Consider the following 24,428-nt stretch of genomic DNA (forward strand, 5'->3'; position numbering starts at 1 on the left):
CTCAGTGACCCCTACATTGTTCAGAGTAACTCTGTGGCTTCAGACTCTAAACAGAGCTTTCCATTTGGCTTAGCTTCCAATAAAAAGATTTAACTAGGTCTGTTTTCCTTTGTATGGACAGAAGTACTTGAGGAGCCCAAGGACTTTTCTTGTGAAACCCAGGACTTCAAGACTTTGCACTGTACTTGGGATCCTGGGGTGGACACTGCCTTGGGGTGGTCTAAACAACCTTCCCAAAGCTACACTTTATTTGAATCGTAAGTTGGCTCTGGTTACATTCTTGACAAGTTCTTCCTTGTTTGAGGTTCTTGTGAACAACATGGCAAAATCTACACTTAGATGTTGCAGGAAATTGGAACAAATATTTTAGAACCATCTGCTAAGATCAAGAGGAAACCTTTAAGTGGTCACAAGTGTCTAATATTTTCTACCTGAGGTTTTTAATAAAGGAACATTTAGCATAGTATGGTAAAAAAGACAGTCAATGGTATATCTTGACATGAAAATAGTCCCCTCTGATAATCTAGGTCTACCCAATTTCTGACTTTTTAAGAATATTCCAAGTAAATTAAGGGACTTTTTGCCACCCACGGGGTGTCAGTGATTCATTGTTAAGAAATTTTAGCGTATATATCAAATTTCTAGAAACAATATTTTCATTATTGGTATTTGTTGGTGGTGCATCAATGCCATTATGGGGAACATAGTTTGACAGTCACTGAGAGTGCCCCAAGGGTTAAAGGACACATTTGCTTTAACAGAAGTAAAAACCTTGTAACTGTTGTGTTCTTTTGTTTTGTTTTTAAAGATTTTCTGGGGAAAAGAAACTTTGTGCCCACAAAAACTGGTGTAATTGGCAAATAACTCAAGACTCACAAGAAACTTATAACTTCACACTCATAGCTGAAAATTACCTAAGGAAGAGAAGTGTCAATATCCTTTTTAACCTGACTCATCAAGGTGAGACCAGAGTTGTCACAGCCCACCGTGGCCACTAATATGTCTTTGTTTGACAGTCTATGATCAAGTAAATGTGCTGTAGATCTTTGCCTCATTTACAGCCGAGGTGAGAGTTAGAATGTATACCTGTTGTTCATGCTGCGTTTCTCCACATGGATGCACGCATCCCCTATTATTTGTTTGTTTTAATAATGTCACAAGCACCAATGAGCTTACTGCCCAACTTCAAACCTAGGACTCTAACAATAACTTCTATCATATCTCATCCTATAATCACGCCACCCCCACTCCTTTCACTGAGATGATTATCACTTTAAATTGTGTGCATGTGTATTCTCATTTCTTATGTGATGGTAAAAATGCCTTTATTTTGTTTGGTTTTAATGCATAGAAAGGACATCAAGCTGTATGTAATAATTCAGTAATTATGTTTATATAATGTTAAATTGCTAATATTTGACCATATTGCTTACTGTTGCTGTAGTCCATTCACTTTTACTGCTGTGTAGTGTTTCATTACAGATATTAAATATCTTATTCATACATCCTTTTTGATGGATTTGCAGGTTGTATCAAGGTTTTTGTGCTTGGCTACATGTTAATATGAACACTGTTATACATGTGTCCAGTACACATCTACAATTGTTTTTCTCGAGTGTTTACTTAAGAGTGGGATCAGATGTAGAATATGTAAATGTTCAACTTATAGGATAAGGTCAAATTATTTTTCAAAAAAGTAGTAGCAATTATATTCCCACCCTGTAGGTTCACATATTCTTACCAAGTTGGTATTGGCACATTTTTTATTTTGGCCAATTAAATGGCTATAAGATGGTATTTTATGATAGTCTTGGGATTGAATCTCATTAGTGTTTTGACTACGTCTGTTTTCTCTTTTATGAAAAGCTTATTCATGCTGTTTGCACATTTTTCTCTGGTAAGAATATTTATATATTCTTGCTACTGATTTGTTGTTCATTTATTTATTTATTTATTTATTTTAAGACAGAGTCTCACTCTGTCACCCAGGCTGGAGTGCAATGGCACGATCTCAGCTCACTACAACCTCCATCCTCCGAGTTCAAGTGATTCACCTGCCTCAGCCTCCCTAGTAGCTGGGATTACAGGAGTCTGCCACCGTGCCTGGCTAATTTTTGTATTTTTAGTAGAGATGAGGTTTCACCATCTTGGCCAGGTTGGTCTTGAACTTCTGACCTCATGATACACCCACCTTGGCCTCTCAAAGTGCTGGGATTATAGGCGTGAGCCACTGCGCCCGACCTGCTGTTTATTTCTATACTGCTAATATTTTCTTTTAATTAGTAACTCACTATCTTTTATATGTCTACTGATAAAGTTTATCAATTTTAAAGCAGGTAATTGTATAAAAATATTTTAAAGAGATCATTTCCTACCCTGAGATCAGAAGGGTAGTCACCTATATTTTTTAATAAGAATTTTAAAGGTTTTTAAGAAGACAAATTCCAAATCCATCTGTGATTGATTCTTTTTATATTAAGTGAGATCGGGTTATGACGTTTAATTTTTCTGGTTGGTAACCATTTTTCCATATCTGTTTATCAAATAACTCTTCCCTCCCTAATGATCTGACATGCCACCTCTTTCACTATTATGAAAGCATAAGAGAGTTCTGGATTCTTAATTCCACTGGTTGGTCTGTTTATCCCTGTACTAGTATTACACTAACTTACTTAAAGTTTCAGATGAGTCTTGACATCAGGTAGGATAAGTCTCTCACCTTGTTCTTTTTCAAAAATATCCTCACTATTCTTGGTGCCATACTCTTTTATGTAAAATTAATAATTAGTGTATCAAATTCTATGAAAACCCCTGCTGGGAATTTCATTGGATTCGCACTTAATCTATAAATGCAATTTGGAGAGATCAATATCTCTATGTTACTAAATCTTTCTGTGCATGGACACAGTATATTTTTATATTTATTTAGGCCTCTGTTAAAATCATTTCATAAAGTTTTAAATTTTTCCTATGTATTTTTTTGCATATTTTTTGTACTACAGATACAGCTCCAATGACTAGAGGAACATCAGGTTCTTTGTCTCGTGCCGGTTTGGATAAAATGACACAGACACACGTAGAGAGGTTTTAAGAAGCAAAAAGCTTAATAGGCAAGAAAAAAGGAAGGAAGAAGAAAACAGCTAACCCATACAGAGACAGAGGCAGGGGGATTTGAACAAAGAGAAAACCCCATGTGCAGCAGAAAAGTGGCTGCTTCTATGAGGAGGCTGGAGGAGGTGGTGTCTGATTTGCATAGGGCTCAGGGGACTGGTTTGACCAGGCATGTCATTCACATAGCCCAGGAAAAGCTGGCCCTCCCACCCTAGTCTTTTAATATGCAAATATAGAGCACCATGATGTTCTACACACCTGAGGATTTGCGGTGGCAACCATGTTGCCAGGCATATGTGGGGGCAAGGAAGAAGATGGCAGAATCGCCATGTTTGGGTGGACTCAGTTTCTAATGGCTAGTATTTGCATATTGAAGCTTGCGGGACAGTGGGGTGGCGGGGCAAGGCGGGGGGCGAAGGGTGTGGGCTCTAAGAGCTGGAGCTTTTCTGCTAGACCAGAAACATTTTTGGAGCTGCTTTAAAAGAAACAAAAACTTCCCAAGGACCCTTTTTAACTTTTATAACTCTACAGGCAGTTAAAATTCTTCTGAAAACAGTTAAAAACAGTGTTAGCATATATCCTTCCCTTTTTTCTTCTCCATTTTGAAATTTTTAAATTTTGAACTCCTTTCTCATTTAAAAATAATTGCACTATATCATCATTGTCAGAGCACATAGGTATTATGCTTCAAAATTAATAAAGCGTTTTTTAAAGATACAGACAACATCACTTGATGTGACCCTCATGGTCCAGCACAAGTTGGCTGCTACCTTCTTCTTTGCCCCTTGTTCTCTCAGTATGAGACCAGGTGCCTTCTGTCTCTTCTACAGGTTTGTTGTAGTCTCTTTTGATGCATGATCTTTATACATGTTCACTTTTACTGAGATGCCCCCTACCTTCTCCTTTTACCTTCGTAACTCCTACACATCTTTAGATTTCAGCCAATCTTCACATCCCCCTCCAATAGAGCAGGCAGTGGGGACCCAACAATGAACAAAAATAGAGGCACCGACTGCCTCTAGTGAACTCATAACACTAGTGTGTGTTGAGAGGACTGGATTAGGGGCAGGAATGAGGGCTGCAGACATACAGCAACTTGTTAACATGTAAAGAAGCCAATACAATAACTTCAAATACAGATAAATCCTACAAAGAAGGTAAAATTCAAGTAATAGGGTAGAGAATGCCCAGGATGTTGCTGCCATTCAGATGGTTATGGAAAGCCTCTGAGAGAACTGTCTTAAAGGATGAAAAGGAGACCTCCAGCCCCACCCAACTCAGTGTTTCCCAACACGCACGGCAACGGCATGTTTTCCTTGTGCTGGAAATCAGTGTTTAGTGCCCATACTGTCCTGCTCATATGGGAGTACTACCCCACTAGTAGGCTGCCTTGATGTCCCTTCTTTAGTTGCTGTGTGAGTTGGCTATTCTTTAGTATCATTCAATGGCTCCGTTGGCTTACAAGTGACAGGGTTCATGGAAAGCCCACCATATTCTATGAGGACGCATTTATTATTGTGTACTTGGGCTTTGAAGGATGGTATTTGCTCAGATTAAAGTCTCATGGGATACTTGAAATGATGACATAACTTTCTCATAAAGGCAGCTATGGTAGTCCGAGCATTCACATGAATGACACCTATTTGACCTTTTTAGCCAGCTGTCATTCTACATAATGAACAGAGAGGGAGTCTCTGAAAGAAAATGATATTTATTTGGACTAGACATTGCAATGAGAATACGTGTGCCATAGTAAACTATGTGTATATTCAGGAATGTAGAGGAATACAAAGGCTTTTAAAAGTAAAATGAGGAGGATTACATAATTGTTTTGAGATAATTATCCTTGGCTACAAGGATCAATAACAAGGGTGTGGTCAGTTCAAGTCTGGACAAGCAGCTGCAGGGCAGATGTCCTTGCAGAAATTTTGTGTGTGTATAAGATTGTGATGGCCTTTGTGCAAGATTATGCTTTTTGCAGTCTTTTGTGAGAGTTGTTTTTATTTGGGAATCAATGTATGAGAACCCTCCCTTCCCTTCATGTTCTTCCCTGGCTTCATTATTCAGGATTTTAAAAAATGACGTGGGACTTCATTTTTATTCTGATAACTTTCACATTTCCCCCTTTTGATCAAGATCTCTCTCTGAAATCATTGCTGATCATCCTTTAACCAAGATGGACCTGTCCTGGGTTACTGGTCTGGTCCCACATTGGAGGGAGTGATTGGCAACTAGTCGGTGTCAAAACCCTTTTAGCCATATTTGGACAACAAAGGAGGCCTGGAGGGAGTTGCTCTCAGGATAAGCCTTCCCAAAGTCCTTTGTTAAGTTCAGTTTCATCTATTCTGGAGTCTTTTAGCCATCCTCTCAATGTGCTGGGCCAGCATTGTTCTGTTAGGAGTAGTACTTCGGCAGAAATTTGATAAGGAACAGGTACAAAATTCTAAAAGGAAAATGCAAAATAAAGTTAATAGCAATATGATAACCCCAGTTTGCATAATGGTTTTGAGCTTCGAGGCTAGCCTTAAGGGCAAACAAATAAATCAAAAGATATGGGACTTAGGTGAGACCTGTTATAACTATATGACTTTAAAAAAAATTGTATGTATATAGATCTCAAGTTCCCCAGAGGAATTTATCCATATATAATATGTAGTATTATCAATAGCACATTTTTTTTTAATTTATGACTTAAAGGAGCTCTGAAATTAGATTCTATCAAGTTACCAATAGAAACTACTGATTGTGAAATTTCAGTTACACTGTTATTTTATAAAGAAAAAGGCATAAGAAAGGAAAAAGTAAGAGGAACAAGAGTCTCATTTTTTTTGTTTTTGTTTTTGTTTTTTAAGACGGAATCTCGCTCTGTCACCCAGGCTGGAGTGCAGTGGCAGGATCTTGGCTCACTGCAACCTCTGCCTCCCGGGTTCAAGCAATTCTCCTGCCTCAGCCTCCTGAGTAGCTGGGATTACAGGCATGTGCCACCACACCTGGCTAATTTTTGTATTTTTAATAGAGACAGGGTTTCATCATGTTGACCAGGCTGATCTAGAACTCCTGACCTCATGATCTGCCTACCTCAACCTCGCAAAGTACTGGAATTACAGGCGTGAGCCACCGCGCCCGGCCAAGAGTCTCATTATGTTGGGGTATCTTGTCCCATCGTCTTGTGAAAAGTTGTTCACTACTTAAAGCCATCAATCTATTGTCCTTGTTTGCAGCTTGAAGGTTACTGGGTATGGAATCAGGCGGTTCAATGGACTTTCTGTGTAGCCCGTACATCAGGCGTGAGACTTGTCCCTTGAAAGTTATATTAAGTTGTCCAGCTTCAGTTTTAGGGCTTTATGAACAGAGCAGGTTTTGGAGAGTTATAGCCAAATATTGGAGGAAATTAAGAGATTACAGGATAGAGTCCAGTCTGCAGGCAGATAACAAGAACTCAAAAACAATTCACTGGTTTACAGCAGGAGAGTTGGGTTCAAATGATGTGTCTGACAAAATAGGACCTATTCATGTGGCTACATTTTATTTGCCCCAGTAGGTAATTTTATGAAGGCTGGATACCAAATTTTGGGTAAAGCAATTTCTATAGCAGGTTTATTTTTAAAAACCTCTTCCCTTTTTGTGTTTCAAATGAGTTTAGGGGTTAAATATTCAAATATTTGCATTTTAGCTAGGGATAGCTAAATTGTATCAGAAGACCAAAATCTTCAAGTGGCCTTTAATTTTAGCAATAATTTATCTTTTTGTTTGCCCATCTGGTTGGCTTGATTAGTGAACCTAGGTGAGGAAATGTTTTAGGAAAAGGTACTTTCAGTTCCCCACTCCCTTGGCTCTTTCTGGCTCATGCATGGCAGACAAAGCAAAACTTTTATGCCAGGCAGAGATAACTTATATTACTGCTCTGAATTCAAGATTTTGACTTGTTTAATCTGAGAGCTTAACTTTTTATAAACATTTATCTAGTTCTTTCCTTTTTAGATTATCAGTCTTTTATTAGCTGTTATATCACCCTAAGCTATTGCTAGTGAGGCAGACCTAATTTTATATTTCCAAAAGGATGATTCAGGTATACAACGATAGGTTCTTGGTTGCCACACAGCTGTCATAATTTGAAAGCCCTCTCTTTTTTTCTTATCTTGGCTGAAATGCCTTAAGAAAAACTTTAATTGGCTTTTGAATTTAGCAACAGTAGAATATCTTAATCCAAGTGAAAAAAGTCAATAGATTTGGAGTAAGCAGAGAGGAAGAAGAAACAAAGAGATAAAGAAGTTGGAAGCCTCTATGTACCAGCATTTTAAAAAATTCCATAGTTTTTCTTAATTGGTACTGAGAAAAACAAGCTTGAGGATGTTGAATGATTCTTATGATGACCATTGACTGAAAAGCCATGTAGCCAGCTGGAATACTTGGCATGCCTGAATATTGGGGAGATACAGATGAACCATAAAGCTATCTGTATTGGGTTGAGTAATGAGATTATGCCGTGAAACCACTCCCACAGAGTTACAAAACAAACATTTCCCATGGCTTTCAACCACATTGTGGTCTGCAGGTAGACTACAGGGTACACCTGAACTAGGAATCACGAGTCCCGGAACAGGGGAGTGATAGGGAAACAGCTAAAGTTCCTGCCTATCTAGGATGGGGAGCTGGTGAAGCCACCTTACCCCCGGCCCCGCCACACCCTACCCACAGAGACCTAAGTGTACTTACAGGAACTTCTCCTAGCCACCCTTGCCATTTGTGGGCAAGCCAGGGGTTCCAGCTCTGCCCACATTTGTTACCCCACCTCTGCAAAACAGGAACCCCAGGGAACTGGGCACTCCACTGTCCAGGCCTTCACCTGAAACAACAGAGCACTTCACAGTAAACATAGACAGGGTACATACCCACATGCTTGTGTAGCAGCTGGCTCTTACGCGCAAGTGTCATCTATTGGCCTAAAAGCCAAGCCATGCAGCCCAAAATGAAACCTGCTGGCAGAAATACCTAGGGTTATAGGGCTATAGGTGCAAAGCCAAAAGACCTTACCCTCTATAGACGAAAAGGAAAAAGCATGAGAATTCTGGCATCATGAAAATCAAAATGCTGTGACACCATCAAAGAATCACTCTAGCTCCTGAACCAAAATGGAAACTCAGAAATGACAGATAAGAAATTTAAAGCATCAGTTGTAAGGAAACTCAAAGAGATCCAAGACAAAGTTGAAAATCAACGTGAAGAAACTTCTAAATCAGTCCAGAAAATGAAGAAAGAGATAAACATCTTAAAAAGAAATCAATTAGAACTACTGGAACTGAAAAACTCAAGGAATTTCAAAATACAATTTAAGGTTTTATTAATAGACTGGACCAAGCAGAAAAATTTCGGAACTTGAAGACTGTTTTTTTTCCAAACTAATCTAGTCAGACAAAAATAAGGATAATTTTTAAAGATGAACAAAGTCTCCAAGAAATATGGCATTATGTAAAGCTATGAAACATACAAATTATTGGCATTCGTGAGCGAGCAGGAGAAAAGTAATCAATCTGGGGAACAAATTTGAGGGAATAATAGAATAAAATTTCTGTAATCTTGCTAGAGAGGTAGACATCCAGATACAAGAAATCCAGAGAACACCTGCTGGATTCTACATAAAATGAACATCATTAATGCATATATAGTCACCAGACTGTTTAAGGCCAGCACTAAAGAAAAAATCTGAAATGTAGCTAGAGAAAAAGGTCATATGACATGCAAAGGGACCCCCATCAGGCTAACAGTGAACTTCTCAGCAGAAACCTTACAAGCCAGAAGAGATTGGGGGCCTATTTTCAGCATTCTCAAAGAAAAGACATTCCAATCAAAAATTTCATATCCTGCCAAATTGAGCTTCATAAATGAAGGTAAAATAAAATATTTTTTCAGATAAGCAATTGCTAAGGGAATTTGTTATCACTAGACCAACCTTACAAGAAATCTTTAAGGAAGTTCTAAATGTGAAAACAAAAGAACAATACCTTTTACCATAAAATCACACTTAAGTACCTAGTCCACAGACCCTATAAAGGAACTACAGAATAGAAACTACAAGTCATCCAGCTAACAACTTCACAATAGGATCAAAACCTCCTATATCAATCTTGATCTTGAATGTAAACAATCTTAATACCCCCACTGAAAAAGCACAGCGGCAAGTTGAATTTAAAAAAAAAAAAAAAAAAGACCCATATGTCTGCTGTCTTCAAGAGACCCATCTTACATGTAATGATATCCACAGGCTCAAAATAAAGAGTTGGAGACAGCTCTGTCATAAAAATAGAAAACCAAAAAGAGCAAGGGTCACTATTCTTATATCAGGTTAAACAGACTTTAAATGAACAACAGTTTAAAAAGACAAAAAAAAAAAAAAAAAAAAAAAAAAAAACACTACATAATGATAAAAGGCTCAATTCAGTAAGAAGACTTATTGATTTTAAATATGTATGTACCCAACACAGAAACACCCAGATTCTTAAAACAAGTGCTTCTTATTTTATGACCTACAAAGAGACTTTGATAACCACACAACCACACAAAAACGGGACTTCAACACCACACTGACAGCATTAGATCATCGAGGGAGAAAACTAACAAAGAAATTCTATATTGGGCTTAATAGACATCCACAAAACACTCCACCCATCAACCACAGAATATACATTCTTCTCATCTGCACACAGAACATATTCCAAGATTAAGCAGATGCTCAGTCAGAAATCAAGTCTAAATAAATTCAAAAACATCAAAACTTGTGAGTAAATAACAAAATTAAGGAAAACATTTAAAAATTCTTGGAAATAAAAACAGAGACATAATGTACCAAAATCTCTGAGATGCAGCAAAAGCAGTGTAAAGAATAAAGTTTATAGAGCTAAATGCCTGCATCAAGAATTTAGAAAGATCTCAAATTAATCTAATATCACACACATAGAGAAACTAGAGAAACAAAAAACTGACCACAAAGCTATAGGAGAAAAGAAATAACTAAAATTAGAGCAGAACTGATTGAAATGGACACCCAAAAGCCCATACAAAGGCTCAATGAAACCAAACACTAGTTTTTTTAAAGGATAAACAGGATTGATAGAACGCTAGCTAAATTGTAGTTTTGATTTGCATTTCTCTGATGATCCATGATGTTGAGCACTTTTTTATATTCCTGTTTGCAAATTGTATTTCTTCTTTTGAGAAATGTCTATTCAGATATTTTGCCCATTTTAAAATCAGAATATTAGATTTTTTTCCTATAGAGTTGTTTGAGCTTCTTATATACTCTGGTTACTAATCCCTTATCAGATTGGTAGTTTGCAAAAAAAATTTTCCCATTCTGTGGTTTGTCTCTTCACTTTGTTGATTGTTTCCTTTGTTGTGCAGAAGCATTTTAACTTGATGGGATTCTATTTGTCCATTTTTGCTTTGGTTGCCTCTGGTTGTTGGGTATTACCTAAAAATTCTTACTTGCATAAATTACTCCAGTGTCTTGGAAAGTTTCCCTCATGTTTTCTTGTAGCAATTTCATAGTTTAAGGTTTTAGATTTAAGTCTTTAACCCATTTTGATTTGATTTTTGTATACAACTAGAAATAGGTATCTAGTTTCATTCTTCTGCATATGGATATCCAGTTTTCCCAGCACTATTTATTGAAGAGACTCTCTTTTCCCCAATGTATGTTTTTGGCACCTTTGTCAAAAATGAGTTTACTATAGATGTATGGATTTATTTGGGGGTTCTCTAAGTCTGTTCTGCTGGTCTATGTATCTGTTTTTAATGCCATTACCATGCTGTTTTGGTTCCTATAGCTCTGTAGTATAATTTGAAGTCAGCTAATGTGATTACTCCACTGCTTTGGCAATTCTGGGTCTTTTGTGATTCCATATAAATTTTAGGATTGTTTTCCTATTTTTGTAAGGAATTTCTTTGGTATTTTGGTAGGGATTTCAGTAACTCTGTAGATTGCTTTGAGTAGAATAGACATTTTAACAATATTGATTCTTCCAATCCATGAACATGGAATACGTTTCCTTTTTTGAGTCTTCTTCAATTTATTTCATCAGCGTTTTGTAGTTTTCATTGTAGAGATACTTAACTGCTTTGGTTAAGTTAATTCCTAGGTATTTAATTTTATTTGTAGCTATTGTAAATGGGATTACTTTCTTGATTCCTTTTTCAGATTTTTTTGCTGTTGGCATATAGGAATGCTACTGATATTTGTGTATTGATTTTGTATCCTGCACCTTTACTGAATTTGTTGATTAGTTCTAATAGTTTCTTAGTGGAGTCTTTAGGTTTTAGCAAATATAAGATAATATCAACTGCAAATAAGGAAGATTTGACTTTTTCCTTTCTAATTTGGATGCCCTTCATTTCTTTATCTTGTCTGATTGCTCTAGCAAGGACTTTGAGTACTATGTCGAATAACAATGGTGAAAGTGGACATCTTTTTCCTGTTCCCAATCTTAGAGGATAGGATTTCAGTTTCTCCCCATTCAGTATCATACTAGCTATGGGTCTGTCATATATGACTTTCATTGTGTTGACATAGGTTCCCTCTATGCCTGGCTTTTTAGTGCTTTTATCATGAAAGGGATGTTGAATTTCATCAAATTTTTTTTTAGCATCAATTGAAATGATCATATGTTTTTTTTTTGTCCTTCATTCTGTTGATATGATGAAACATTTGTTGATTTGCATATGTTGAACCATCCTTGTATTCCTGAGGTAAATCCCATTTGGTCATGATGAATGATCTTTTTAGCATGTTGTTGAATTTGGTTTGTGAATATTTTATTGAGGATTTTTGCATTAATATTCATCAGTGATATTGGTCTGTAGTTTTCATTTTTTTATCTGTCTCTGTCTGGTTTTGGTGTCAGGGTAATACTGGCCTAGTAGAATGACTTTGGACATATTTCCTCCTTCTCTGTTTTTCAGAGTAGTTTGAGTAGGATTGGTATTTGTTCTTCTTTAAATGTTTGGTAGATTTTAGAAGTGAACCCAGTGGGGCCCAGGCTTTTCTTCACTGAGAGACTTTTTATTACAAGTTCATATTTGTTACTCAGGTTTTGGATTTCCTCATTGTTCAACACTGTTATTTTTATATGTCTAGGAATTTTTCTATTTCTTCTAGATTTTCCAATTTATTGCCATATAGTTGCTCTTAGTAACCACGATTGATCCTTTGAATTCTTGCCGTATCATTGTAGTATCTCCCTTTTCACCTCTGATTTTATTTATTTGGGTCTTCTCTCTTTTTTTTCTTGGCAAACAAAATGGTTTGCCAATTTTGTTTATCTTTTCAAAGAACCAACTTTTTTTGTTGGTCTTTTGTATTGTTTTCTTCATTTCAATTTCATTTATTTCATCTCTGATCTTTATTATTTCTTTATTCTACTAACTTGGGGCTTGGTTTTGCTCTTGCTTTTCTAATTCAGTATTAGGTTGTGTATTTGAAGTTATTCTTCTTCTTTGATGTGGGCACTTATAGCTATAAAATTCCTTCTTAGTACTGCTTTTGCTGTATCCTATAGGTTTTAGTGCATTGTGTTTCCATTATCATTTGTTTCAAGAAATTTTTCAGTTTCCTTCTTAATTTCTTGATTGACTCACTGGTCATTTGGGAGCATATTGTTTAATTTCTATGTAGTTTATAGTTTCCAAAATTCCTCTTGTTATTGATTTCTAGTTTTATTCCATTATGATCTGAGAAGATGCCTGATATTATTTCAATTTTTAAAAATGTTTAAGACTTGTTTTGTGACCTAACATATAATCTATCCTTGAGAGTGATTGATATACTGAGGAGAAGAGTCTGTATTCTGCAGCCATCATACAAAATATTTCTGTAAATATCTATTAGGCCCATTTTTTCTATAGTGCAGATTAAATCAGATAATCAGATATTTCTTTTTTGATTTTCTGTCTGGAAGATCTGTCTAATGCTGAAAATGGGGTGTTTAAGTCTGCAGCTATTGTTGTATTAGGGTCTATTGCTCTCTTTAGCTCTAATATTTCTCTGTGTATCTGGATGCTCCAGTGTTGGTTGTGTATATACTTATAATTGTCCTATCTTCTTGCTGGATTGACTCCTTTATCACTACATAATGACCTACTTTGTGTCTCCTTATAGTTTTTATTTTGAAATCTATTTTGTCTGACATAAGTAAAGCTACTCCTCTTCCTTTTGGTTTCCATTGTTATGGAATATCTTTTTCCGTCCCTTTATCTTCAGCCTATGTGTGCCTTTATAGGCTAAGTACTTCTCATAGGCAACAGGTCATTGGGTCAGTTGTTTTTAAATCCATTCAGCCACTCTGTGTCTTCTGATTGGAAAGTTTAGTCCATTTACATTCATTGTTATTATTGATAAGTAAGAGCTTACTCTGGCCATTTTTTAAATTGTTTTCTGGCTCTTTTATGGTCTTCTTCTTTCCTTTCTTCCTGTCTTTCTTTTAGTTAAGGTGAATTTCTCTGGTGGTTTGATTTAATTTTCTGCTTTTTCCTTTTTGTATATTCATTATATATATATATTTTTAAAATTTGAGGTTACCATGAGACTTGCAAATACTATCTTATAACTTATTTTAAGTTGATAACAACTTAACACTGCTTACATAAACAGGCAAAAAGAAAACTAATTAAACCTCTACTCTTTAACTTTGTTTCTCTGCTTTTTAACTTTTTGGTATGTGTGTGTGTGTGTGCATACATATATGTGTGTGTGTGTGTGTGTGTGTATTTTTTTTTTTTTTTGAGACAGAGTTTCACTCTTGTTGCCCAGACTGGAGTGCAATGATGTGATCTCAGCTCACCACAGCCTCCACCTCCTGGGTTCAAGCAATTCTCCTGCCTGAGCCTCCTGAGTAGCTAGGATTTCAGCCATGTGCCACCATGCCTGGCTAATTTTTTATTTTTAGTAGAAACGGGGTTTCTCCATGTTGACCAGGCTGGTCTCGAACTCCCAACCTCAGGTGATCCACCCACCTCAGGTGTTATATGGTCTATGTCTTGAAAAGTTATTATTTTTGATTGGTTTATCATTTAGTCTTTCTGCTTCAGATAAGAGTAGTTTACACACCACAGTTACAGTGTTATCATATTCTGTGAGATTTGCTCTGTGTGTGTGTGTACTTACTATTACCAATGAGTTTTGTACCTTCAGATGATTTCTTATTGCTCAATAACATCCAATTTTTTTTCTGATTGAAGAACTCCCTTTAGCATTTCTTGTAGGACAGGTCTGGTATTGATGAAATCCTTCAGCTTTTGTTTGTCTGGGAGTTTTTATTTCTCCTTCATGTTATGCCACTCTCTCCTGGCCTGTAAGGTTTCCACTGAAAAGTTTTCTTCCAGATACATGTTTTGTTTATATATCTTTATGCTTTATATATTGTTTCTTTTCTCTTGTTGCTCTTAGGATCCTTTCTTTATCCTCGACCTTTGGGAGTTTGATTATTAAATGCCTCTAGATTGTCTTCTTCTTTGGGTTAAATTTACTTGGTATTATATAACCTTCTTGGACTTGGATATTGGTATCTTTCTTTAGGTATGGGAAATTCTCTGTTATAATCCCTTTAAATAGAGTTTCTACACCGTCTCATTCTCTACCTCCTCTTTAAGGCCAATAACTCTTATTCTTTTTTCTCTTGTCTCTTCTGACTACATTTTCAAATAGCCTATCTTCAAGTTCACTAATTATTTCTTCTGCTTGATCAGCTCTGCTATTAAGTGACTCTGCTGCATTCTTTGGTATGTCAGTTGCATTTTTCAACTCCAGAATTTCTGCTTGGTTTAAAAAAATTATTTTAATATCTTTTTAAATTTATCTTACAGAATTCTGAATTTCTTCTTTGTGCTATCCTGCATTTCTTTGAGTTTCCTTAAAACAACTATTTTGAATTCCATATCTGAAAGGTCTCATATCTCTGTTTCTCTAGGATTGTCCCTGGGTGAATTATTTAGTTTGTTTGGTGAGGTCATGTTTTCCTGGATGGTCTTGATGCTTATGAATGTCTGAGCTTTGAAGAGTTAAGTATTTATTGTAGTCATCACAGTCTGGGCTTGTCTGTACCCATCCTTCTTGAGAAAGATTATCCATATTGGGCTGGGCGCGGTGGCTCACGCCTGTAATCCAAGCACTTCGGAGGCCAAGGCAGGTGGATCACCTGAGGTCGAGAGTTCAAGACCAGCCTGACCAACATGGTGAAACTGCGTCTTTTAAAAAAAAAAGAAAGAAAGAAAGATTATCCATATCAGAAAGATAGAGTGTTGTGATCTGTGCCTTATCTTCATTAGGGGAAACTCATACCCAGTAACACTATGGTTCTTATACACTCATAGAGGTACCTCCTTGGTGGTCTTGAATAAGATCTAGAAGAATTCTCTGAATTACAGAAGACTCTTGTTCACTTCCTTTACTTTCAAACAAATGGAGTCTCTCTCAGCTGAGTTCAACCCGTTTTTGCTTGCTTTCCCAGTGACTGGGCGGCACTGACTTCCATGCAAAGTTTCTCGGTCACTGTGTTCTCCCTCTTCTCCCTCTCCCAAGTGTACAGAGTCTCTGTCCATGACACAGGGCTGCTGCTGGTGAATGGGGAAGGGGTGGCATCAGTGATTCAAGAATATCTTTCTTCCCCTTTCAGTGCATCTTTTAGTGATACAGTATTAAAGACAGGTACTATGAATGCCTACTTGATTTTTCAGTCTTATGAAGGTGATTTTTCATATAGTTGTTAAATTTGTTGATCCTGCAGGTGGGTCGATCGATGGAGCCTTCTCTTTAGCTATCTTAGTCTCACTTCTGAGATACCATTATGCCAATCTAAATAACAGAGAGGGATACTCTAAAAGAAAATGATATTTATTCAGGAATAGACATTGCAATGGAAATACATTTACCATAGAAAACTATGTGTATATTCAGGAAGGTAAACAAAGACAAAGGTTTTTAAAGAAAAAATCAGAAGGATTACATGTTTTCAGTTAATAATTTGACTACAAGGATCAATAACAAGAGTGGTGTCAGTGTTAGGTTAGATAATCCAGTTGCTGGACAGGTGTCCTTGTAGAAGTATTTTATGTATGTGTGTGTGTGTAAGGTTGTATTGACCTTTGTGCATGTCTGCGGCTCTTACAGGTTGTTTCATGATAGTTTTGTGATCAGGCATTCGTATAAGAGAGCCCATCCTGCATGACCTTACCTGGCTCCATTTTTCATGATTTTGCTTTTTAACATAAGTGACTCCATTTTGATTCTGACAGCTTTCATGCTGCAAGCTCTTGCCATAATTCTTGTCCCACACAGGGGATTCCTTAATCAGTCCAGTCACTCAGTTGTTTTCCTTCTGACAAGATGGCTAGGCTATTGGCAATGGCCCATGAGTTGGTGAAAATATAGCAAGATATGGTGGGAAAGGGGGCCGGCATGGCCATTGCCACTGCATGTAGTTTGGATAGAATTCTATCCTATTGGATAGAATTTCCATGTCCAGTCTTAGTCTAAAGTTGGCTGTCTATTGGCCAGATGGTAAGGTGGCAGCCCAATGAACCCCATCTGTTTTTAGTTTGGCAGAACCATCAGTAAACCATGCCAGACCATTGGTAGGCATATTTTTGAATCAATAGGAGGAGCCAGAACATCCTCAACAGGTTACTTGGTCACTTTTAATTAGCTAGCCATTTGTTCATGAAACCTACTGGTCCCATGGGGCCTGGCTGGACATGATCTTAAATGGGCCAGTTTCATTTAATAATTGAGCTCTGTTGAGCCTAATTCAATTGGTGAAGTTTGCAAGCACACAAGTACGGATGGGCATTTCATGCTGTAGTGTCATGTGTGGTGCTCTGGCTATAAGATGCTCAGTGTCCGGAGACTAATTCCCAGTAGCAAGCAAGGAATTGCTGTTTAAAAGCGGTCTATCTGGGGGCTGCCTAAGCAGCTTATGTGTCCAAAATGTGAGAGGCTGGTACATCCCAGTGGTGGATTTTTTCTTCCCAGAGACTACTATCAGCATGCATGGAGGTTTTGGACATCTGTAATTTTACTGAGTGAGCAGGCTGTAAGGGTTCTAAAAGCAGCACCAGGACCACAACTTGCTGAGTGGCTTCCAAGGCCTGTTGTCACAAAGAACCTCATTTAAAATTGGTGGGTTTACCGGTAACCTTGACCGTAAGGAGAGCGAAATGACATCTAGGTTGGGTACATGTGGTCTCCAGGACTCAAAGAGGCCTGCCAGCTGCTGGCCTCATTTTTATTAGAGGATGCCACAAGGGGCAACACTTGTTTGGCTATATCTGGGATACTTCTTTGGTGTTCAGCTTAAGTGGCCTTGGTATTTAGTTTATGATAGTCCATTGTTAGTCTCCATGCCCTGGGGGGCCTTTTGTGACCAGCCAAATATTGTGAGAGGGTGGTTTATAATATTTATATCTGTATTATGTCCTCAATTAACAAAGTAATGTCCTATTCTCCATTCAGTGTGTCTAACAGTACTACTTTTGTTGAATAAGCCATTGGAACTTGGGGAGCTTAGGTAGCCGGCAGAAGTGGATATGCCCCACTGTTACGGTTCAAATCCTTAGCTGTGTTCGGAGAACATACCCTTTCAGATGGAGGTGGCCTTCTGATCCCTAAACAGCCAAAATGCCAATTGCCGATGGTGCCCTGAGTGATAGGAAACATGGTTACTGGCACCTAGAATGGCCCAATGGGCCCCGCCCACAATGAGATAAGCATCTTGGGTCGCTTTGTTTGTCTGAAAACCTCCCAATGTCATCAGTTTAATTTTTCACCTAAAAGAACCAGGAAATATTGTCATGTGGGTTCCAATATCCAAGAAGCCCAGAAAAGTCTGCATTTTCTTCTTTTTCTCTTTTCTCTCGATAAGAGTATTAGGCCAGTGACCTTCGGTAGGCACCTAGAGACTTTGGCCCCAACCCTAACTGCACCATTTGGGTCTGCAGTGTCCCTTTATCCAACAAACACACCAGCCAGGTTGCTTGAGAGTTTACTGCTTGTGTCCATGTGTGTCCTTTGGATCTTGAGTCTCCTTCTCTGTGAAGGCCTGCTTTGTGCATGCTGGTTCCCTCTTGGATGTCTCAAGGACCATCAGAGGACCTCTTTTTAATTCCCTCTCAGATGCCTCCAGATGCATCTGAATACCCAGGAAGGAGCAATCACATATGTGCACTCCCTGTTTCCACACTTCTTTCCTGCTGCAATCCATGTACCACCTCACCCACATTCTCAGGGTGTATGTGTGACCTATGTTTCTCTTATCACTGCTTCTTCCCCATAAAACACCTAGCTGGTCTGATGTCTCCACTGTAGGCCAGGTATGAGATAGGGCATTGCCCCTTCTACTTTACCAATGAGCCATTGTTCTGTCAGATTGAATCCTGCTTGCTGTGCCAATTTTGTGAAGCAGGCTGTCTCTGTGCAGTGGTTATCAACTGTCCGAGTCCAGTGATACAGAATACGCTCATATACAACAAGTTACATGAAGTGGATATATTACTATCAGATAGGCAGCAAGGGACAACACAAGTCTCAGATTTATTGCTGGCTGGTCCCCAAGGCTGAAGAGAGCTGTCTAGGGCAAACAGAATCTCATCTCTGAGTTCTTCACTTGTACCACAGCTATGAGACCTCAGAAGCACCCATCCTGGATTTTATATCCTGACAACACATGACTCACTGCGCTAAAGCATTAAAGGACAGAGGGATGGAACAAAGCCTGGGCTGTTCTGGCCAGTCCCCCTTTCATCTAAAGATGTTCCATTCCTAGCACATTCTACATATTTTGGGTTATATCCTTGACATTGTTCATGTTATTTTGCTTAGACTCTTGAGTTCTGTTAAAATTCTCCCCGTGAACCACCTTCTTTAAGTTTCGACTCCCCTTCACAGTCTGCCTCCTTGTGTTTAGTTGTAGGAGCCCTCGGGTAGTTTCTTTTTGTATTTTGTTCAATGTGTGTAGTAGAATCATTGAGTGAGCAAGGCTGTAGTTGGCTTATTCTATCTTGTCTGTAAGTTCTTATTTGTCATGTTCTCAAAAGTAAACAAAAAATACTTGTTGAACAAATAAATGAAGAAATAAATTGCCTATTACCAATGTCTTTTTGGATCTATGCTTAAATTTTTTTGTTTCTTTTTCTTTCTTTCTTTCTTTTCTTTTTTGACAGTTTATCCAATGAATCCTTTTAGTGTCAACTTTGAAAATGTAAATGTCACAAACGCCATCATGACCTGGAAGGTGCACTCTATGAAGAATAATTTCACATATTTGTGTCAGATTGAAGTTTATTGTGAAGGAAAAATGATGCAAGTAAGAACCCTGCTTAATTTTCTATTTTCGAAAATTCCTTTGTATCCTGAACAGAGACACCGGTGAATAAAATCACTTTAAACTCTTATTTCTGTGTAGGTTCAAATGGTGTGGGTCATCTGTTTTAAAAGTCCATGAAATTAATTTTAGACTTTTACGGTTAGGAAATGGGCCTTGGAGATTTTTTTTTCCCCTCAAAGATGAACTGATGTTACTCCAGGTCAGGATTTGCTGTGTCCTGGTTCATCTTTGTAATGGTATCCACTCATCAATGCTTTTGTCTTTTTCTTTTCTCCTTTTTTCTTTCTTCTCTTTTTTGATCAAGCAGTACAATGTTTCCGTCAAGGTGAATGGTGAGTACCTCTTAAGTGAACTGGAACCTGCCACAGAGTATATGGCCCAAGTACGCTGTGCTGATGCCAGCCACTTCTGGAAATGGAGTCAGTGGAGTGGTCAGAAGTTCACCACACTTGAAGCTGGTATGTTTAGCCCCCGTGGCATTTAACCCGAAGAAGCAAGTCTTAGGAGTTAGGCTGGTTTCCCTGAGAGCTTTTGATTGTACCAATATCTAAGAGAAAAGTATTTAAACAGAGGTGGGGTCACATTTAAAAAATTAGATTAGATGCCAAATGAGAAGTGAGTGGGCAGCTGTCCACCTGAAACGGTTGACAATAGTATTATTTATACTGCCTGTCTTCTCTCTTATCTTTCATTTTTCCAAAATGGTTCACTTTGCTGGATTCACAGTAGATCTAGGGCTATATAAATTAGTATGCACCTTTAATTCAGGACTGGGGACAAATAGAAGTGTTAATGACAAGGAAAGCATTGATCTCATACTAAATAACTTTGGGCTACGTTTGGAAATGTAATGGTATTTGGAACCTTAATGGTTACTTGTGAGTCATTTGTTCCAGTGATGGCACACTGTGTGCCCTCTCCAGCTTGTTCTGTGGCAGTTTCCTCAGCATTGATTGCTAGATTTTTCTGCTAAATAACTATGTCTCAGAACTCAAATGGGCCTCAGGAGATTCGATGGCCCAATCCTGCTTCCATCTCCTGCCAATTCAATGTAATAAAAGATAACTGTTGCCCATTTTACAGATGAGGCAACTTGCACCCATAACTGAAGAGATTTGCCCATATTGCAGAGTTACTGAATGCTACAGACATCATAATAATCATAGGAGTTAACATTTACTGAGAGTCACACATAACTCGAAGGGCCCTCTGTGCTCCTCTCTTTTCATCCTGACAACATGCAGTTAGGTATTCTTATTATCCTCATTTTATGCCGGAGGATATCAGAGCAAAGAGAGATAAGTGATTTAACTGGCCCAGCCAGGCACTGACTGAGCTGCGACTCACGTCCAGGCAGCCTGACGCCAGATCTCCACCCTTAACCAGAGCTCAATTCTGTGTGTTCTCTCTCTTGGTATTATTACAACCTCCAGATCTTGTTGATTCAAGTCCTGACTGTTTTGCTGCCAAAGGAAGGATTATACATATGTATTTTATTCATCTTCTTATTTTTGTATGGCAGCTGGCAGAACTCTTCTGTTTCATTCTGGGAGGACCATTTTAAAGCAGTGACTCTAATTTGAGGGTGGTGGGGGCAGCTAATCAGAATCCACACATGAGGATGGTCATTAGTCAAGTTCTCCAGGCCTCCCCCTTCCCTGGTGGTGCCTGCCTATCCTCAAGCCCGTTGAGACTCCAGTAATTTTTCCTAGGGCTACAGGTTCCTCAGTAATCTTTGCTCTGGAAGACCCTGTTCCTGAGAGGAATGTTGTATTTTCCTCAGTTGTTTTAGAGAAAAAGTTTCATCATTTTGCTTCACATTTTTGTTCGTTTTTTTTTTTAATGTGTTCCAACATAACTAGAATTATGTAAAAAGGGAAGATAGCAAAAGAATAGAGTTTCTTTTGGATTATAGTAATAATCTAACAGCTTGAAAACAGTGAACCACTGAACTTTGCTTTTGATGATGACAAGAAAATGAGATGAATCTACTGAAGGTGAACTTACAGGAATTTTTTATTATGTCTGATCTCACTTTGCTTAATGCTGGAAACTCAATGTTTATGTGTGTTATAATCATGCTTAAGTATAATTATAGTGAGCAGACATCAAGTTAAATGATATGATGGTAGAAACTATGTTGTTTATAAAATATAGTGCTATCAAATGTATTGTAGCACTTTTTTTGTTATAAATAGTAATTTATAAGCCAGCTGAAGATTTTACATTGAGCTTAGATAGTGTGCTTGAGTATTTCAATAAAATTTTACATTTAATATTGGCTTCTCCAATGGCTTATTTAGCAAATTGAAATCTGCTTTAATCACTTTAAAAACTTACGGTCACCTTTAACTTAAGCATAGAGTGTTGTGTCAGCAACTGAAAGAAAACCAAGGTTATAGTTAGGAAATGGGCTTTAGAGATTTTTCCCCCCACTTAAATGTCAATTGTCAGGCAGAAAGACTATATTTTTATAAAATGGAGACACAGATTTTTATGTTCCAAAATAGTTCTTCTTTCAAAGACATGTTCTGAATCAGATCAAAAGTTATTTGTCCTCTCACAAACCAAAAACTAAAAAAAAGAAAAGCTATTTTTTAATATTTGAAACATCTTAATTTTGTTAATTTCGTGACAGTTGCTATTTAACACTTTCACACTTAACAGTCAAAATTTTTAAACAATTTTTGTATGCGGAAATCATATTTAAAAAATAGAAGTTGGAAGTCCTAGTCAGAGGAATCAGGCAAGAGAAACACATCCCAGAAGGAAAAGAAGTCAAACTCTTTGTCTTTGCTGACAATATGATTCTATACCTAGAAACTCTAAGAGTGGACAGAGGGAGAACACAGATGCTGGGCTGAAGGGTCAGGAAGCTGCACACCCTGCAAAGGGCTACCAAGCACTCACACTCGTTCTTGGCCTCCAGCAGCTCCTGGGGAAGGGGTTGAACAGGCTGCCTGCTCCTGCCATGGGCCTTTGTAATCCAGGCAGCAGGAAACCCCACAATCCTTATGGACAATTGGGCTGGCAGGAAGAACTTCTTAGAGAGGTAGTAGAAACAGGGCTCCATCCTGGGCAGAGCCCAGAGGGTTTGGTGCAGAAACATCTGCAGTGGAGCATGGCCAGGGATGCAAAGCCCCCAAGCCTTGCTGTACTCCTTTAGGAGACCTTGGCCATAAGGTGACTGTCAGACCTAGACAGAGGACGGTGGTCTTACCTGTGAGGTGGGGCCAGTCCAATGTGAGTGGTCCCCTGTCTGCTGGCCTCTCCTGAGCCTCCAGCCTGGCCACACTAGCTGGCAGTGCAGCCTCAGATGCCCAACCAGGGTGCTTCCTGGGGGATTTCATTGTGGCTGCTTTGATGGGAGATGGCACCTGATCATTGGAGAGTTCCAGCAGGGCAGCCCCTACTGACGCATCAGCCCACCTGCAACCTCCCCTGACCAGAGCCTCCCCAATGCCACTTTGCCAGCCTGCACTTGCCCATGGCCACCCCACTTTGCCAGTGCACACCTGTGGGTGGACCTTGCCTCTTCTCCCCCTATGGCTCATGTGTGTGCACATATCCCACTTCTGCTGCTGACATAAGCGCAACATGTGGCCCTGCCTCTCCTCAGTGCTGCCATTTCTGGTGTGAAAGAGTACATGGACACCAGTGGCCCCACCCCCACTCCCGACACTGCCACCAGTGTCAGTGTGTGCACAGCCCTGCACCCCCCACAACACCATCATTGGCACAAATGCATGAAGAGACACCAGATACTCTGCCCCCACCCCAGTGCTACCACTGCAGCTGCTGCAAACCAGCACACAGACAACAGCAGCCCTGCCTTTCCAGTGCCATCATGACAGCCGGTGTGAATGCATGCATGGATGCTGGCAACTCTGCTGACCCCTCTACACTACCACTGCTGCCTGTGCAAACTCATGCACAAAGACTGGTAGCCTCCTGCTCCCACCACTGCCAGCACCAGGGCAGGCACTGTCATTGGCATTTCTGCCCCTGCCTGCATCCCACCACTAGGGCAAGTGCGTACAGGAACCTTCCAGCCCTACTCTCACGGGTACCCCACCCCAGCTGATGCATGTACAAACCACTGCACTGCCATGGCTACTGGCACATGTGAGTGAGCATGGATCTTGCTGCCACTGCCCTGATGAAGTTCTTTGGCCTGCACCACTCCTCAGAGTTTTGTGGCCAACAGACTAGGAATAATTCAGCCCCTCCAAAACAGTAGGTTCCTAGCCTTGAGGGGCCAGAGAACAAAGGTTGGGGCCTGATACCAGTCCTGCAGAGTTAGAGCATGCAGACCAGGAGTGCTAAACTGACTCTTGGCCTCTTAAAATCTTCCAGATAGGAACCCAGGCAACTGAACTCACCTTATACCAAAATGAGATGTTCCCCTAGGACATCAAAGAACAGAACAATAACCCATCCAACAACTTCAAAGACTAAAGGAACATCAGCTCACAAGATGAGAAAGAAACAATGCAAGAACTCTGGCAATGCAAAAAACTAGAGTGTCTTCCTACCTCCGGAGACCACACTGGCATCCCAGCAATGGTTCTTAACCTGTTCAAAATGACAGAATTAGAATTCAGAATATAAATGAACAAAGATCATCTACATCCAAGAGAAAGTCAAAACCCAGTCCAAGAAATCTGAAGAATACAACAAAATGATACAGGAGATAAAAGATGAAATGGCCATTTAAAGGAAGAATAAAACTGATCTGATAGAGCTGAATAATTCATTTCAAGAACTTCATAATACAAATGCAAGCTGAAGAAAGGGTCTCAGAGCTCAAAGACCAGTTCTTCAAAATAACTCAGTCAGACAAAAATAAAGAAAAATCAGTAAAGAATTATTATATAAAGAAAACAGATCAGCCACTCATTGGTGTTCTTGAAAGAGAGGGAGAGAAGGCAAGCAACTTGGAAAACATGT

At 38.8% G+C, this 24,428-nt stretch overlaps 1 protein-coding gene across 3 annotated transcripts in view; it reads left to right on the forward strand.

The window, feature by feature from the left end:
• OSMR (oncostatin M receptor) overlaps positions 1 to 24,428 on the forward strand; it is an 85,525-nt gene that overhangs the window by 36,234 nt on the left and 24,863 nt on the right. For 2 of the 3 annotated variants that reach the window (XM_012460032.3, XM_012460034.3), the window contains exons 6-9: positions 122 to 257; positions 809 to 960; positions 19,315 to 19,457; positions 19,783 to 19,936. In XM_012460032.3, the coding sequence (XP_012315455.2) occupies positions 122 to 257; positions 809 to 960; positions 19,315 to 19,457; positions 19,783 to 19,936 (585 nt within the window). The remainder of the gene's footprint in view (positions 1 to 121; positions 258 to 808; positions 961 to 19,314; positions 19,458 to 19,782; positions 19,937 to 24,428) is intronic. The other variant, XM_012460033.3, reaches the window with a different exon arrangement.

The sequence above is a fragment of the Aotus nancymaae genome, unplaced genomic scaffold (genome assembly GCF_030222135.1).
Source record: "Aotus nancymaae isolate 86718 unplaced genomic scaffold, 86718_ANA_hifiasm-v0.15.2.pri h1tg000014l, whole genome shotgun sequence".
NCBI classification, from domain to species: domain Eukaryota; kingdom Metazoa; phylum Chordata; class Mammalia; order Primates; family Aotidae; genus Aotus; species Aotus nancymaae.